The sequence below is a fragment of the Rhipicephalus sanguineus genome, chromosome 1, assembly GCF_013339695.2.
Source record: "Rhipicephalus sanguineus isolate Rsan-2018 chromosome 1, BIME_Rsan_1.4, whole genome shotgun sequence".
In the NCBI taxonomy this organism is placed as follows: domain Eukaryota; kingdom Metazoa; phylum Arthropoda; class Arachnida; order Ixodida; family Ixodidae; genus Rhipicephalus; species Rhipicephalus sanguineus.
Genome location: NC_051176.1, coordinates 231,399,426 through 231,414,246, shown reverse-complemented (window position 1 = coordinate 231,414,246; position 14,821 = coordinate 231,399,426). Strand labels below are relative to the sequence as shown.

Sequence of the window (14,821 nt, the reverse complement as noted above, 5' to 3'; positions counted from 1 at the left end):
TCAACGACAAGTTGTAGTTATTAGAAAGTTGTCCTTGCAATGGCCTACTTTAGCGCTGTTTATCTACATGGTTTTCGAGATACATTTTAGTTCTTTCTACCTGCGGCTAAGCACGTTTCTGGATATTGAATTCAACGAGCGAGGCTCACTTTGAACACCTTCAAATTTTTCGGTAGCTATACAGGTTAAAGTGAAAAGAGAGAGGTAGAGAGATTTATGTCCGCAAATATTTTTTTTCGGCACTACACTATTTATTGCTAAGAAATTTGCGCATCTCTTTCGCTGGTGGAAGCACACCGTCAGAATCACTGCCAATTTGTTGCGAGTTCAGTGATGTTTTCTTTGCGGAGAGCGTCCATGATGAAATATCTATTTGTGTTTGTCAGATTGAGAAAAACCGCTTCACCATATTTGCCACAGAGTTAGAAGTCATCACATGTAACTCTACAGAAAACTTTACGCTGCTCAAGTGCAAAGTACTGTAGTGCAGCTTCGCTGTTCGACGGTTTTCACGGCGTGGAACTGGCTGATTTTTTTATTGTTTTAGCGTAACGAGTAAAGCATTTATTTACTTTTCTGGAGCAGTGTTGTAGGTAACACCTACAACAGTGCTCCGGAAGGAGGGGACACGTAATAAACATTCTACGCGCAATCGCCTCTAAGAGTTGTCTACGTGATAGCATGCTGGGACGAGTAGCGCGCTCTTAGCTCCCGATGACGTCCACGCACTTGCTCTACGTTGCATTGCGGCCTTTTCTGGAATCCGCTTGTAAGTGCCATGGTCCCACCCACCGATTCTTTTTACTTTAAAGAAGCTCGCTCGCGCGGAGTTCATGATTTGTTAATAATTAAAGCACGGGTTTCAATGTACATCAGCCAAGCGCTTTCTTATGCAGGGCTAATTGTAAAATTCCTCTTTATTCTACATAATTGGCATAGAAATCCCTGTCACATGCAAAAGGTTATGACATATAAAAGAGAGGTATTGCAAAACAAAATAAACACAGTTCGACAGCTAGAACACTGCAATAAGCGCCAATAGCGTAGCCAGAAATCTTTTTCATGCACGTGCGTGCGTTTGTATGTGTGCGTGCGCATATACATATGCAAAATTGAAAATTAAACTGAAAAATTTCGGAGGGACTTGAACACCCCCCCTCCCCACCCCCCCCCCCCCCACCCCTGGCTACGCCATTGATAAGCGCTAACTAGCAAAATAAATCTGTTTAAAAAAACACAGATCAACTGCGCATTTGGTAAAATAGAGCATTCGTAACTTCATGCAAACTCACGTTTTAACTCGGACACTTTTTGTTTTCACGTGTTCGGACTTTTTTTCCTTTATATATCGGTGACGTAACCACGATAGTCACGTGGGCGAATTGGAACGTCCAGCAAAATAAACCTAATCAAGCACGGGCACGCAAATGGAGCGTCAACTGCGTCAACTCCACCGGGTCAAGCAAGATATGCATTCAAGTACTTCAAGCGGAGCGCGCAAATGGCGCATGCGGATTATTAAATTACGGACGCGTTGGCTTCTTTTGGATTGTATTTTATCTTGAGCTACGACTTCAGCCAACTTTAAGCCGTGATTTTAGGCACTCAAATCCGAATCAATCCAACTTGAGCTGAAAAGTTGCTCGCGTTGGGGAGCCCTTGGTGTGACCGCTATGTCTTACTTGGTCACGAAAACTGTTTCACATAAGTTTCAAGTGTGCAGCCTTTATAAGAGAGCCCTCAGAGCGGTAGAAGCATGGGCCGTTGAGCGGTCAGTCAGTTTTTTTATCATTCACTCCTATTCGCAACCTTCTTGTAGGCGAAACCGATCGACGGGGATACTCCCGAGTTGAAACCAAACTTTATTGTTAAGCATAATTTAGAATTGATTAATTAACATAGCTGACAGCTATGATTACCCGCATTTTCTCATACATTTCAGAGACGAATTCAGGATGGATGCGGTGAGATTGCGCCAGCGGTTTGAGACTTACCGTCATATCAAAGACCTGAGAATTGCCAAGGAGATACTCGAGAAAGGAGAAGAGGAACTGTTTCAGTATGAGCACCCTTATCCGTTGCACTGTAAGTGAACTTTTCGCGCATTAGCATATACTGTCTAATGTCAGTTGACCCCAGTCGAGTCCCGGTAAATACTTGTGCAGTGCGCCACGCAATGTTGTTAATTTCCTAGAAAATTTGTTCAGTGCGGTATGTCGAATTTATCCGTCATTTCTGCTGTGCAAGGCAAATAGCGTACCTGATTAAACACAAACCCGTTAAATTTTGGAGCATCTGGCGTACGGGTTTCATGTAAGCTGGCTGTTTTCCCTTACACAGAAAGCTGCAATTCCGGGATATGTCCTTTTTGTCTTGGGCTCCCTAGATCCGGTTTATCTTGCGCTATTTTCGAACAGGCCGGACTGTACCGTGATGTAATACACAATTGTGGCGATCCTACTTGTTTCTCTTGTAGCGACCGTGGGAAGGAAGGCTACGCGAATTCGAATTTTTGCGTGTCGCTATAACACCCCCGCTCTTTTTTTCTTCCTTTCTCCTTTTTTTAGATGCTTTGGCCCCACAAGGTGTTGCTTACGGACGAGAGCAGCCTTCACCGGACTGGGTACTGTGATTGTTCACTGTGTTGCTTCATTGGTGACTCGGCTATAACACTAGCATGCCTGCTTCTCTTGCTTGATGTTAAATGGTGTAGATACGAAAAGTGAAATGTTAGGCTAGTTGGTCGAACAAGAAGCAGCTTTAGCTACAGCACCACAGGAAAGCCTGTGTTCCTGTACCTAGCACTTCGTTTTTAGAATGTAAGCAGCAGTTCTATGATGGTGCTAGTGTATGTTCACATACACCGGCACTATTTGAACAATTCACTTAACCACCTTTTTACATGCCATGATAGCTTAAAGGGGCACTGACACGAAAATTTTGCATCTTGTTTTTTCTGTTGCGATAAGTAGTTAACGACCCACTTATCACGGCTGGAAAGCTTGTTTGCTCGAGTGCGCAACTGTTAATTATTTGGAGATGGTGTTATAGCGCCCAGTCGTAGTTTCGGTTTCAGAGAGCGCCGAGGGAGGCAGGACCCAGAGTGGTGGCTGTGTAAGCATAGCTGGCTACGTGAGCACACACAAAACTGCGTGCACGGGAGCACCGCGTCGACAACTCTTTTCCAATACCCTCTGAGGCGTCGTAAATATGCGTGACCCCCCCCCCCCCCCAAGATGCACTGCCGAGGCAGGACATCAGCCTTTGTACTCCCGTCTCTGCTTCTTTCCGTTGAAAAGGTCTGCTAGGAGTCAGTGGGAGAGAGCGCCCGCAACAATCGTGGCAGCCTACACAAACTCGTGACGCAGGTGGCCGTTGCGAAGGCGCGTTTCGCGTGGAGTGGGGCGACACGCACTTTAAACGTGATTTTAAATATGTTCTAGGCTATATTATCCGTTGATATTTCGTAGATGATGTGTGTGTGTCCACATAAATCCATCACACGGATTATCTCGCCTTCGAAATTTTGTGTCAGTGCTCCTTTAACAGGTAAGGTGTCGCGCTGCTGAGCTTGAGGACACGGGTTCAATTCCCAGCTGCAGCACCCATATTTTGGTATATATGAAGTGGATGAACACAACCTTGTACTTAGATATAGGTTCACGTTAAAGAACCCCACCTCGTCAAAATTAATCTGGAGTCCCCCACTGCGGCACGCCTCATAATCATAATACCTGGGGTTTAACGTCCCAAAGCCTCATAATCATAGTGTGGTTCTGGGACATAAATCCCCGGAGTTTAATGTTGTCATCTTTTCCATTATCTAATGAGGATGTTTTTTTTCTCCTAAAGGTCCTTGACTACTGGCACCCCCTTGAAAAGGCCCAGTTTCCAGAATACTTTGCAAAAAGAGAGCTGAGGAAGAAGGAGTATGTTGAAAACTGGGAGAAGAAGTACGGGAAGCCAGTGGCGGACACTGCTCACCACTGAGCAGTCACTCGGGACATATAGTGCAGTCTGAGTAATAAATTGTATGGTCAATAGGCCACTTTGTCTTTATTCTTCTGCCACAGTCACTCGATGGCTAAGGCAATGTGTCTATGGGCTCATAGTTGTGAGTCTGATTTCTAGGTAGTCTCTGCCATAACCCCTGTGTTACATCATTGAGCCAGATCAATATATCTTGCACCTTGTGACCATTTGCGTAGTGTGGCCACATTACGATTGTGATGGGATTAGCTGGCCTATTTAGTTTCAGCCGAATCATGGGCCACTGCTGCTGCATTTGTGACCTGCTGTCACCTAGAGTTATGTTATTAGGTACGTTTCTCAATTTGTCCAACCATGCCACTGCACTTTCTCGACTTTTTGTGCTACTACGTAGTCTCTTGTTTAATGTGTGAATACCTTCGCTCTCATCCCGCATCTGACAATTGAGGACCAGCTTCTTGGAGTGGCTGCACAAGCTCAACAGCAAGAGCTCGATACGCACAAGCTTGCACTGGAGTGGCACAGCAAATATACCGCGTAAAAGATACTTTTGGCAGCTACTTTCACAGTCTCCTGAACTTAAAAACATGGTTCATCAAAGAATGGCTGCTATGTTGAGACATTTGATGACAATGTCTGAGCAAAGCTTTGGAAGGCATTGCAAATGCCTACTGCTACAACCACAACTTGACACGAAAGCTCTGCGTATCCATTACCTTCCAAAATGCTTGAAGCACTGCCATAACAGTGATGGAAGTGCTGCTCCAATTGTTGCAAACTGCTCCAAAATAAAAATGCTGCTCCGAAGTGTAATATTTGTCAGTAACTGCTCCGAACCTGCTCCAAAATGGTGCTGGGAAACTGAAAATAGTGAACTTTAACTGTGTGACTATCCAGCGAACTTAAACGAAAACAAAAGCAAGCTGTATGCTATTATCTAGTATGCAGCTTGTATGCTAGCTGTATACTTGTATATTGACAATGCTACACGTACTAGAATTGTGAATATATATATCTGATTTAGCTGCACATTTGTACCTCACAAGCAGAATATTTTGGTGAAATGTGTGTGAGATTAGTTTGATGTCATACTGATTATTACCAACTGCCATAGGTCGGCAAACTCACTCATGAGTAGACTCACTCAGGCTCAGATCGGGCCGCGAGTTTGAACGAGTCCGGGTGAGTAATACTTGGGCGAGGTTGAGTTTGAGTGAGTCCTGCTGAGGAAAATTTTAGTGAGTCTGAGTACAAGCTAGTCCTGTTGAGGAAAATATTGGCGAGTCCGAGGGAGTCTTAAGCGCAAAATATATTTCTTGAGTGAATCCGAGTGAGCTCCAAGTTTTATTGCCAACCTATGGCCCTATCTACTCATCTTCAGCATTAATATCAGCCTTATATCGGCTTACGTTTATACTCTGCACACATATCTCAATGCACTAGCATTCATGCGCCACCTCAATATTTGTTGATCAGAGGCGCGAGCCGTGGGGGGGGGGGAGTGCCATGACCTCACCTCGCAAACTCTTTCGTGCGAGTTGTCTATTTCATAAAAATGTCCTTACTGGATTGAAACCACTGATAACTCATATTTGAAGGTGCAGGACCAAAAGTCGCAATGGAGCACCGATTATGTCGATATATTGGTAATAAAGAGCACTGACACCATGATCGAAAAGGCTAATTCTATGCTACCAGATTCATGAGTCGACTCACTCAGATTCAGGTCAAGCTGCGAGTCTAAGTGAGCCCGGATGAGTAATACGTTGGTAAGTCTGTCTGAGTGAGTCCGGTTGAGAAAAAGTTTAGTGCGTCTGAGTCTGAGTGAGAAAAATTTTGAGCCAAATATATTTCTCGAGCGAGTCTGAGTGAGCTCAAATTTTTTTGTTGACCTATGCTAATTGCTGCTGTGACGCGACTGATATGCGACTGATTACATTTACCACTTTTTTAGCTTTGACCTCATTTATGCTGCAAGAACTGGCATTTTAAGTGTATAGCTCATTTAGCTTATTGTATTTTTTAAATTTTCAATGCTGGCTATTTTGGCGAGATATGAAAATAACACATTGAACTTCTACCGATTATAAACTGCTGTTTTGGCAATACAGTAGAACCCCGCTGTTACGTTCCTCACTGCTGCGTTTTCCCGGCTGTTACGTCGTTTTCCGCCGGTCCCGGCATAGCTCCCATAGGATACAATGTATTGGGAACCCCGCTGTTACGTCGTAACTGTCGGACCGTTCCCGTATGATACGTCGCGAAGTGCGTCCGGAGCCGACCGAGTGACTACCAAAGAGAGCGGCCATGGCGCATTTTCACGCAGCTTGGCCTCGTTTGACCGTAATATTAGCCGCACGAGAGGCGCAAGCAACAGAATCTTTCAATTGATGCAAACAAAAGCATGGCCTTCGAGATTCAAATTGCAAAGATGGCGTCTATGACGTAACTGCTCGCGAAAGCAAGGCCTTCGAGATTGGCATTTACTATTGACAAAAGCATAGCCTCTGAGATTTGCATTGCACAAACATGGCGTGTATGACGTAAATGCTTGCGAAAGCAAGGCCTTCGAGATTGGCATTCACTTCTGCCATCGCGTTGGCGTAGACTCATCATCATCGTTATTTGTCGGAGAACGGGAGGAGTTCAAGCTGGTTGGAACTCGCATGGTCGTGCGTGCGGTTCGCTGTCGGACTCGCGGCGCCAGTCGTGATTGCGTGTGCTTAGTTCTTTCATGCCTACAGCTGTTGGTGTTAAAAAATCACATACGTTGATTACATTTCTGTGGATAAGGCCGTCCTAAGCTCCGCGTTTCTATCCATTGACTAGATCGCGCCAATTTTCGTGCTGCTCGTAAGAATTGAAATAAAATTCTGTACCACTAAATATTTTGCCGTTTTTCCTGTTTTTCGGCTCTTACGTTTCCCGTCACGTTTATTTCCTACGGTCCCTTCAAAAACGTATCAGCGGGGTTCTACTTAGTTACTTCTGATTGTGGCTGCTTTGGGTGCTCAGTTTTATCACTTTTATGTCATTTCTGCCACAAGTACTAGTATTTTATATATATCTTGCTCATCTTACTTTGTGTACAATGACCATCTGTCTGCTTATTTATTTCTTGAATTTTGAAGCGATTATTGTACGTGCAATATGTTTAATAATAAATATTAATATTTATGAGATGCTTAAATGATGCTTTAAACTCCAGGAGTCGTTCGGGATATTTTACCATCTGCTCCGAAAACACTTATGGCCACTCCAAAGCACCATTTTTTCTGCTCCAAAAATCAAAATGTCGCTTCCATCACTGCCATAATGTAATAAAGCAATCCATGACGGCAGGCTAGCTAGTTATGTGCTACTGCACAATATGAGACAACCTAATGAAACCAAATGACAATGAAGCCAAGGAAGGTACAGGGGGCATTATTTGTAGTTTTTCAACTGTAGTGTAGTAATTACAGTATAAATGTAAAGAAGTTAAAGTGTACAATAAGACAACTGAACTGGCAGTAAAAAGAGTACAAATAATGACCCCTATACCTTCCCAGGGTTCACTGTCTATTGCTTTCATTAGGTTGTGTCTAACAAACAAGCCCTTGATCCATTCATTCATAGCAAGGGTCTCATTCCGGCAGACTTGATGCCTTCAGGTAGTATGCGAGGGTTTATGGGTCAGCTGCCGCTCGGCTTGTAAGAAAAAAGATCACGAGCTATGGGATGCCAGCTGGCAAAAAAAAAAAAAAAAAGTGTCGGGCGGTGCTGGCTAAAACTGCAAGGTTCACATCCACAGAGGTACCCAACAAAGTGGACGGGAGGACAACCGCTGCCAAGGCTCAGCATTGGATTAATTATCCGAAGGTTGTATGTTCGGTCCCTACCCGCAGCAAGTTTTTTCGTCCACTTTAATTTCTTTAACTCATAATTACTACGCATTTAAAAGACCTCAAATTATGTACTCTATGCCTTCCTTGGCTCCATTGTATGTTGATTTCGTTAGGTTGTGTCTAACAAAGAAACAAGGCCACTTGTTTCTTTGTTCCCCTTCTTTAGTTCATACAATACGAGACTAGCGTGAAAGATTTGATAGGTGCAGACATTACCATTGTGCATAAGACACAACATAAACAGAACACTAGGTGAAGGCGGTTCTTTTGTCCATGTCTTGTGTTGTCTTATACTACATGAGATGTTGCAGTGTAGCTCTGAACTACAGTAGCATTATACCCACAAGTTGCAAGATCTGCTCATCAGCCTAGCGTTTCTGAAAAAAGAAACTGCGAAAACTACAATAGTTGCCTTGCTGTGTGGCAAATATAGCCAAGCCATGACTAGAGATATAAAAGTATTTGCAATGTCAAAATTCAGCTCACATATGTTCTGTTATAGGATTCATGTTCAACTCCAAAATTTAAAACTTTTGAACTGTAGTGAAGAAGAATGTCCAGCATTGCAGCCACATCAGCAGCCCTCTACGAGGCGCAAGCTCAATTGCCTGATCAGCTTTTGTTGAGATGTGACCTGCTGCTTTTGTGGCCAGTTGATTGTGCGCTTTACAGAACATTTTGTTTTTAAGTTAGTGAACTACCGGGGTAAACAATGAAGCACACGAGGCACGGCCCCAGCAAATAATGCCTACTTACACAATGTGTTCCCATTGGATCACCGTCAGGGATACTGGTTGGCTCATTTAAGGAATTGAATGCCCACTGCTCCGTAGCGGAATCACACTGAGCATCATACAAAAATGCCAACTCTGCTGCTTCACGTACCTGTGATTAATCAACCTTGTCTTAAACGCTTCACATTTTGTGCTGTCATTGTTTCAAGTGAACGATTGCTTCCTGTGAAGCATGACTGCTTCACAGAAAGTGCAGTTATTATGAAAGCTAGTAGTACAGTAACACTTTTTTTCATGCAGCGCTAATGTGAGACTTCCAAAACATGCCACTTTTCTGGTCATCATTCTCAAGTCACAGTGACCTTCACCTGGCTTAATCCCTGCATCAGCATAAACCTCCTCCTCACAGGAATGTTAAGTAGTAAACTGATACACACAGCTGTTTTGCAAGTGTATGCCGTCTCCAGACTATTTGTGCATGCAATCTGCAATAGCTGAACCAATGGAGTGCCTTGTTTTTGTCGCTATGCAATCTGCAAGACAGGTACTTTTTGGTATGGAAAAGCATGAAGCACTCTGTGTGTACGAGCAAGGATAAGAGGAGTCTCTCTCCTTAGAACTAGCACAGACTAGTCATGATCAGTTTCTTTATGCTATTATAGTCATGATCTCCCAAAATAACACAAACTTTTTCCCTTGTCTAGTTACAAAATTCGCATTTCACTGTTAACTTTCTAAAACAGGAAGTATGAAATGCATACAATGCCCAATCCTTCAGCTGCACTCATTCTTCTACTTCCCCCATCTTTATACCTTAGTATTCTTGAAATTGAAAAATATTGTTACTCACAAGTAGTACACAGCAATACCCTTCAGCAGCAGAATATAGATCCAATTAGTGATGGTAGTAGAGAGTTACAGCTTTGCTTGGTATATTATGCTACAGTGATACGCAATATAGTAGGCACTCTAGGCATACACATTGTACTGGGAAATAATGTAGCAATAACAACTAGCAGCCATGATTCCACAGCAACACAGCAGTGTCCACACAGCCTAGGCTGCCACTTTCAATCTAAAGTCACAGTCGTTACTAAATTGATTTTCACAGCACAAAATAAGAGATGGAAGACAAAGAAGCACACGTGGACAGCACTGTCCATGTGAGCTTTTTTGTCTTCAGTCTTGTATTTTGCACTGTACAAATCAATTCAGAATGAATCAAGACCAACTAGCCCGGCTGTCCGTTCCGGTATTCACAGTTGTTGCTTGTTCTCCATCGTGACAGTAGTGAACTCAGCCATCACTTAGTCTCATGTCGCGCTAAGGACAATGTATTAGATACAAGTTGTCGTTATTGAAATCAGCTGTTCCTTTTGATGCTGACCAGCCAACAGAGGTGACATTGTTTGATTTCAACATTGCAGGTGGCATGAGAGCAATAGTGTTTGTGATGCGTTAATGCTGCGAAACGCACTGAAAAAACATTATTCTTCTACTCCACTACTGTACTAGCATGGAATGTGATGGCATGGCTAGCTAATACCAACTAGACATAGAGCAGACGCTGCAGTGTGGGTGAACATATCTGGAGAGACGTTCTTCCATATTGTTGGCTGAGGAGGCTGCAAGCAAAGAGGTTATATACTTGGCCACAAGGCACTGCTGAGAAAGACTGCATAAGTAAAGTGAAGCCCCACTGTCCCATTCAAGTAGATGCAGCTTATGGTTACAGTGCGAAAACATTCACTGTGTCTACACGCCATGGAAACATGCTTTAGCGGGGTCGTGAGCAGACACTGAGCAGGCAATGTGATGTGAATAAAAACATTGTGAGGTGGGAGGGGGGGCTTTCGCCCTCCTATTGACTAGCGGTTTTCAGGAACTACAGATGATGATTATTGGGGTTTTTTGGCGCAAGGGCCATGAGTGGCCAAAGAGCGCCATGTCTATTATGTGGTGTTAGCGATGACCAATGATTACGATGACCGGGTGTATTGTGGCTGTATAGAGGCCTAAAATCACGTGCTTTAAAGAAGCGTAAAAGATGTGTATACAGTATAAAATTATGGCAGTGATAAGTGGTGTGATCTATGGGTGTAGGATAAATGACGAGTGGGCATGGTATTTACAAGTGAGAGGCGGGATAACTGCACGAATGCCTCCTCAAGGCCTTTGAGCCCAAAGGCCGGGAGGCAGGTGCTTCCTTTGATAGAGTTACCGCAGCAACAGCCTCAGTCATGAGACCGCGCTACGGGCGCCTGGGAAAATAACGTTGAAATTATGTACATCTTTTAGATACTCAAAGAGGGACTGATATTTAAAAAGTGGTTCTCTGCCAATGAACATACCGGGATGAAGTGGGAACTGCAGGTATATTGATGAAAAATGCTTTTTTCTGAGAGCGTCTAGCTCTGTGCATTGTAGTAGGGTGTGGAGTACAGTTAGTGGCTCGCCACAGTGATCACACAGAGGTGGGTCGCCTCCAGACAAAAGATATGAATGTGTACTATGTATGTGGCCTATCCTCAGTCTGCAAAGTGTAACTTCTGTGTAGCGTGACTTCGATACCGGAGGCCAATTACCCAGGTGTGGTTTGACAACGTGTAGCTTATTTCTTGTCTGCGTATCCCATGTGCTCTGCCAAAAGGCCCTGATCTTTCTTTTGAGGAAGGGTTTTAAATCTAGTGGGGGAATAGCTACGAGTGTATTGGGACTGTTTTCGTGGGCGGATACTGCTAGGTGATCCGCCAACACGTTGCCTGGAATCTCGCGGTGCCCTGGCACCCAGCACACTACAACATGTTGTTCGAGTGTATATATAGTGCATAAAAGAGAGTATAGCGAGACAAGGACAGGGTTTCTGTGTTTTCTCAGAGCTTTTAAAGCTTTCACCACGCTTAGGGAATCCGTGTAAATAACTGCCTTTTGTAGTTTTGATTGTTTTATGTGCTTAACAGCCGCAAGTATCGCGTAAGCTTCCGCTGTGAAGATACTTGAGTTTGGGTGCAGAATACCGGAATCGGAAAAGGATGGACCAACCGCTGCGTACGACACAGAAGTATTGGACTTTGAGGCGTCTGTAAAGAATTCGGGACAACTGTACTTGTGCTGGAGTTCGAGGAAGTGTGTACGGATATGTGCAAGTGGCGCGTGCTTGGTAACTTCGACGAAAGAATCATCACAATCTATAAGCTGCCACTGCCACGGCGGGAGATGTGGAGCGGGAGCCATTAGAGAGTGTTCGAGAAGTGGCACACCCGTTTCTACAGCTAGGCCCCTCACGCGAAGCGAGTAGGGCTCTGTCATCGAAGGACGGTTGTCGAAAAGGGCAGAGCTGGACAAATCATTGATTGTGGAGTGTGAGGGGTGTTCCTTGTTGGCGTTTACCTTCAGAAAATATACAAATGATAAGTAGGATCTCTGTAGGTGGAGCGACCACTCGTTCGATTCGGCGTAGAGGCTTTCTACAGGGCTTGTTCGAAAGGCGCCCGTAGATAGTCGAATGCCTAGATGGTGGACAGGGTCAAGCATCTTTAGGGCGCTTGGCGTCGCAGATTGATAGATTATTGCCCCGTAGTCTAGGCGAGTGCGTATGAGGCTTTTATACAAGTTCATCAGGCACTTTTTGTCACTACCCCACGTAGTGTGTGACAACACTTTTAGAACATTCATTGTTTTTATGCATTTGTTTTTTAAATGCTTAATGTGTGATACGAACGTCAGCTTACTATCCAGGATAAGGCCTAAGAATTTGTGCTCCGTCTTCACAGAGAGCTGTTGACCATGCAGGTCAATATCTGGATCAGGATAAAGACCTCTCTTTCGAGAGAACAGGACACAGGTGCTTTTTTGAGGATTAAGACTAAAACCATTCTCATCTGCCCATTTGGAGATCTTGTTCAGCCCTAGTTGGACCTGCCGCTCACACATGGAAAGGTTGCACGATTTAAAACCGACCTGGACATCGTCGACATATGTGCAGTAAAACATATTTCGTGGAATGCAAAGACGCAAGGAATTCATTTTGATAATAAAGAGTGTACAGCTAAGTACACCTCCCTGTGGCACTCCAGTTTCTTGTAGGAATGGTATTGATAGAACATTTCCTACTCGGACACGGAACGTACGATCCGACAAGTAGCTCTCTATTATATCTAGCATTCTACCACGTACACCAAGGTGGGACAGGTCTCTTAATATTCCAAAGCGCCATGTGGTGTCGTAAGCCTTTTCCATGTCGAGGAACACAGAAAGGAAGAACTGTTTGTGCACGAATGCGTCCCGGATTTGTGCCTCGATACGCAACAGGTGGTCGGTCGTGGATCTACCCTCGCGAAATCCGCACTGGTACGGGTCAAGTAGATTGTTTGTTTCCAGGAAATGTATAAGACGGCGGTTTATCATCTTTTCAAAAAGTTTGCACAGGCAGCTCGTTAGTGCGATCGGCCTGTAGCTCGTAACGGAGGATGGATCCTTGTCCTGTTTAAGAATAGGAATGACAATGGCCTCTTTCCAAGACGAGGGAATTTCGCCGGAAAACCAGATAGCATTGTACAAGGAAAGTAAGGTTCTTTGCGTTTCGGCAGGCAGATTTTTCAACATGTCGTATACCACACGATCAGAACCTGGGGCGGAATTACTGCAGCTGTTAAGCGATACCTGGAGCTCAGCTAAGCTGAAGGATTGGTTGTATGCCTCGTGTTTTGTACATTTCCGCTCTAGTTTTTGTTTTTCTATTCTTGTTTTGTACCGTTGGAAGACTTCAGAGTAATGCGCGGAACTACACTTGTTCGAAGTGTGCGCCAAGGAAGTTTGCCTGGTCTTCCAGGGTGTCGCCTTGTGTGTTTACTAGAGGAAGTGAATGTACTTGCCGCCCTGCTACCCTACTAACCATATTCCAGACTTTAGCCTCCTGTGTATACGAATTGATCCCCGTTAAAAACTTCTCCCAACTTTCTCTTCTTGCCTGTCGGCGCGTTCTCCTGCCTTGAGATTTTATGTTTTTGAAACTGTCAAGGTTCTCGGCTGTCGGAGAGTCCCGAAGCAACCTCCATGCTTTGTTTTGTTTTTTGCGCGCCTTCCTGCATTCGTTGTTCCACCATGGGACCCGTCGTTTGCCAGACAGTCCACTTGTTTGTGGGATACATTTGGTGGCAGCATTAATCAAAAAAGCTGTGAAGTAGTCTACAGCTGCACCTATGCTTAAATCACACATGTCTTTCCAACTTAAGAGAGCCGTCTTACGAAACTGTTCCCAATCGGCTTTGTCAATGTGCCATTTGGGAACCTGTGGGGGACATTCATTTAATATTTGTGTGCTCAGAACTATAGGAAAATGGTCGCTTCCGTAAGGGTTATTAATGGCCTTCCATTGAAGTAAGGGTAGAAGCGATGGAGATATAATGCTCAGATCGATAGACGAGTAGGTGCCATTAGCGAGGCTATAGTATGTTGCCTCTTTCTGATTCAACAGACAAGAACCCGAAGAGAAAAGGAATTGTTCAATTAGACGACCTCGCGCATCGCAGCGAGAGTCACCCCATAGACTGCTATGTGCGTTGAAGTCCCCAAGAATCAGATAAGGTTCTGGAAGTTCATCTATTAGGGACTGGAATTCGTGTTTTTCTAGGTGGTAGTGTGGAGGTATGTAGAGAGAGCAAATGGTCACGAGTTTGTTCATAAGAACCGCTCGAACAGCCACTGCCTCCAGGGACGTTTGTAGTGGTAAATGTGTGCACGCTACTCCTTGATTAACTATAACAGCTACACCACCGGATGACGCCATGGCGTCATCCCGGTCCTTTCTGAAAATAATGTGGCTGCGTAGAAAGTTGGTGTGTTTTGGTTTTAGGTGTGTTTCTTGCACACACAGCACTTTTGGTGTATGTTTGTGTAATAGTTCTTGGACGTCGTCGAGATTTTTAAGGAGTCCTCTGACGTTCCATTGTATTATTTGTGTTTCCATATTGGAAGTAAGGTAGTGCTGTGTGTTCGAAAAGTGAGTGGCTGAGGTTTAAGCGGAAAGTTGCAACTCAAGTAGGAGGGCCGTCGTCGGGCCCCCTTATCGGCTTTTTAGTTTTCTTAGCGCGCTCCAGGGAGCTACGCCGATCTTTTGGCACCAGGGGTGCCAACGTCGTTTCCATTGCCTCTTGCGAGGCACTGGATGCCCGCGCGTGCGAGCTGGCAGTTCGGGTTTCGGGCCTCGCC

The 14,821-nt window shown here is 44.5% G+C and overlaps 1 protein-coding gene across 1 annotated transcript; it reads left to right on the top strand.

Moving 5' to 3' along the window:
- The first annotated feature begins 1,595 nt into the window (after nucleotides 1–1,595).
- Nucleotides 1,596–4,043, top strand: LOC119374276 (NADH dehydrogenase [ubiquinone] 1 beta subcomplex subunit 9). Its single transcript, XM_037644358.2, has 4 exons — nucleotides 1,596–1,771; nucleotides 1,943–2,085; nucleotides 2,568–2,623; nucleotides 3,853–4,043. The coding sequence occupies exons 1-4, from the start codon at nucleotides 1,674–1,676 to the stop codon at nucleotides 3,988–3,990; spliced, it is 435 nt and encodes a 144-aa protein (XP_037500286.1). The 5' UTR covers nucleotides 1,596–1,673; the 3' UTR covers nucleotides 3,991–4,043.
- The last annotated feature ends 10,778 nt before the right edge of the window (nucleotides 4,044–14,821 follow it).

Coding starts and splice junctions, on each gene's coding strand:
- LOC119374276 (XM_037644358.2), top strand. CDS start 1,674: ATGTCTTACTTGGTCACGAAAACTGTTTCACATAAGTTTCAAGTGTGC. Junction 2,086..2,567: donor GCACCCTTATCCGTTGCACT/GTAAGTGAACTT, acceptor TCCTTTTTTTAG/ATGCTTTGGCCCCACAAGGT. Junction 2,624..3,852: donor AGCAGCCTTCACCGGACTGG/GTACTGTGATTG, acceptor TTTCTCCTAAAG/GTCCTTGACTACTGGCACCC.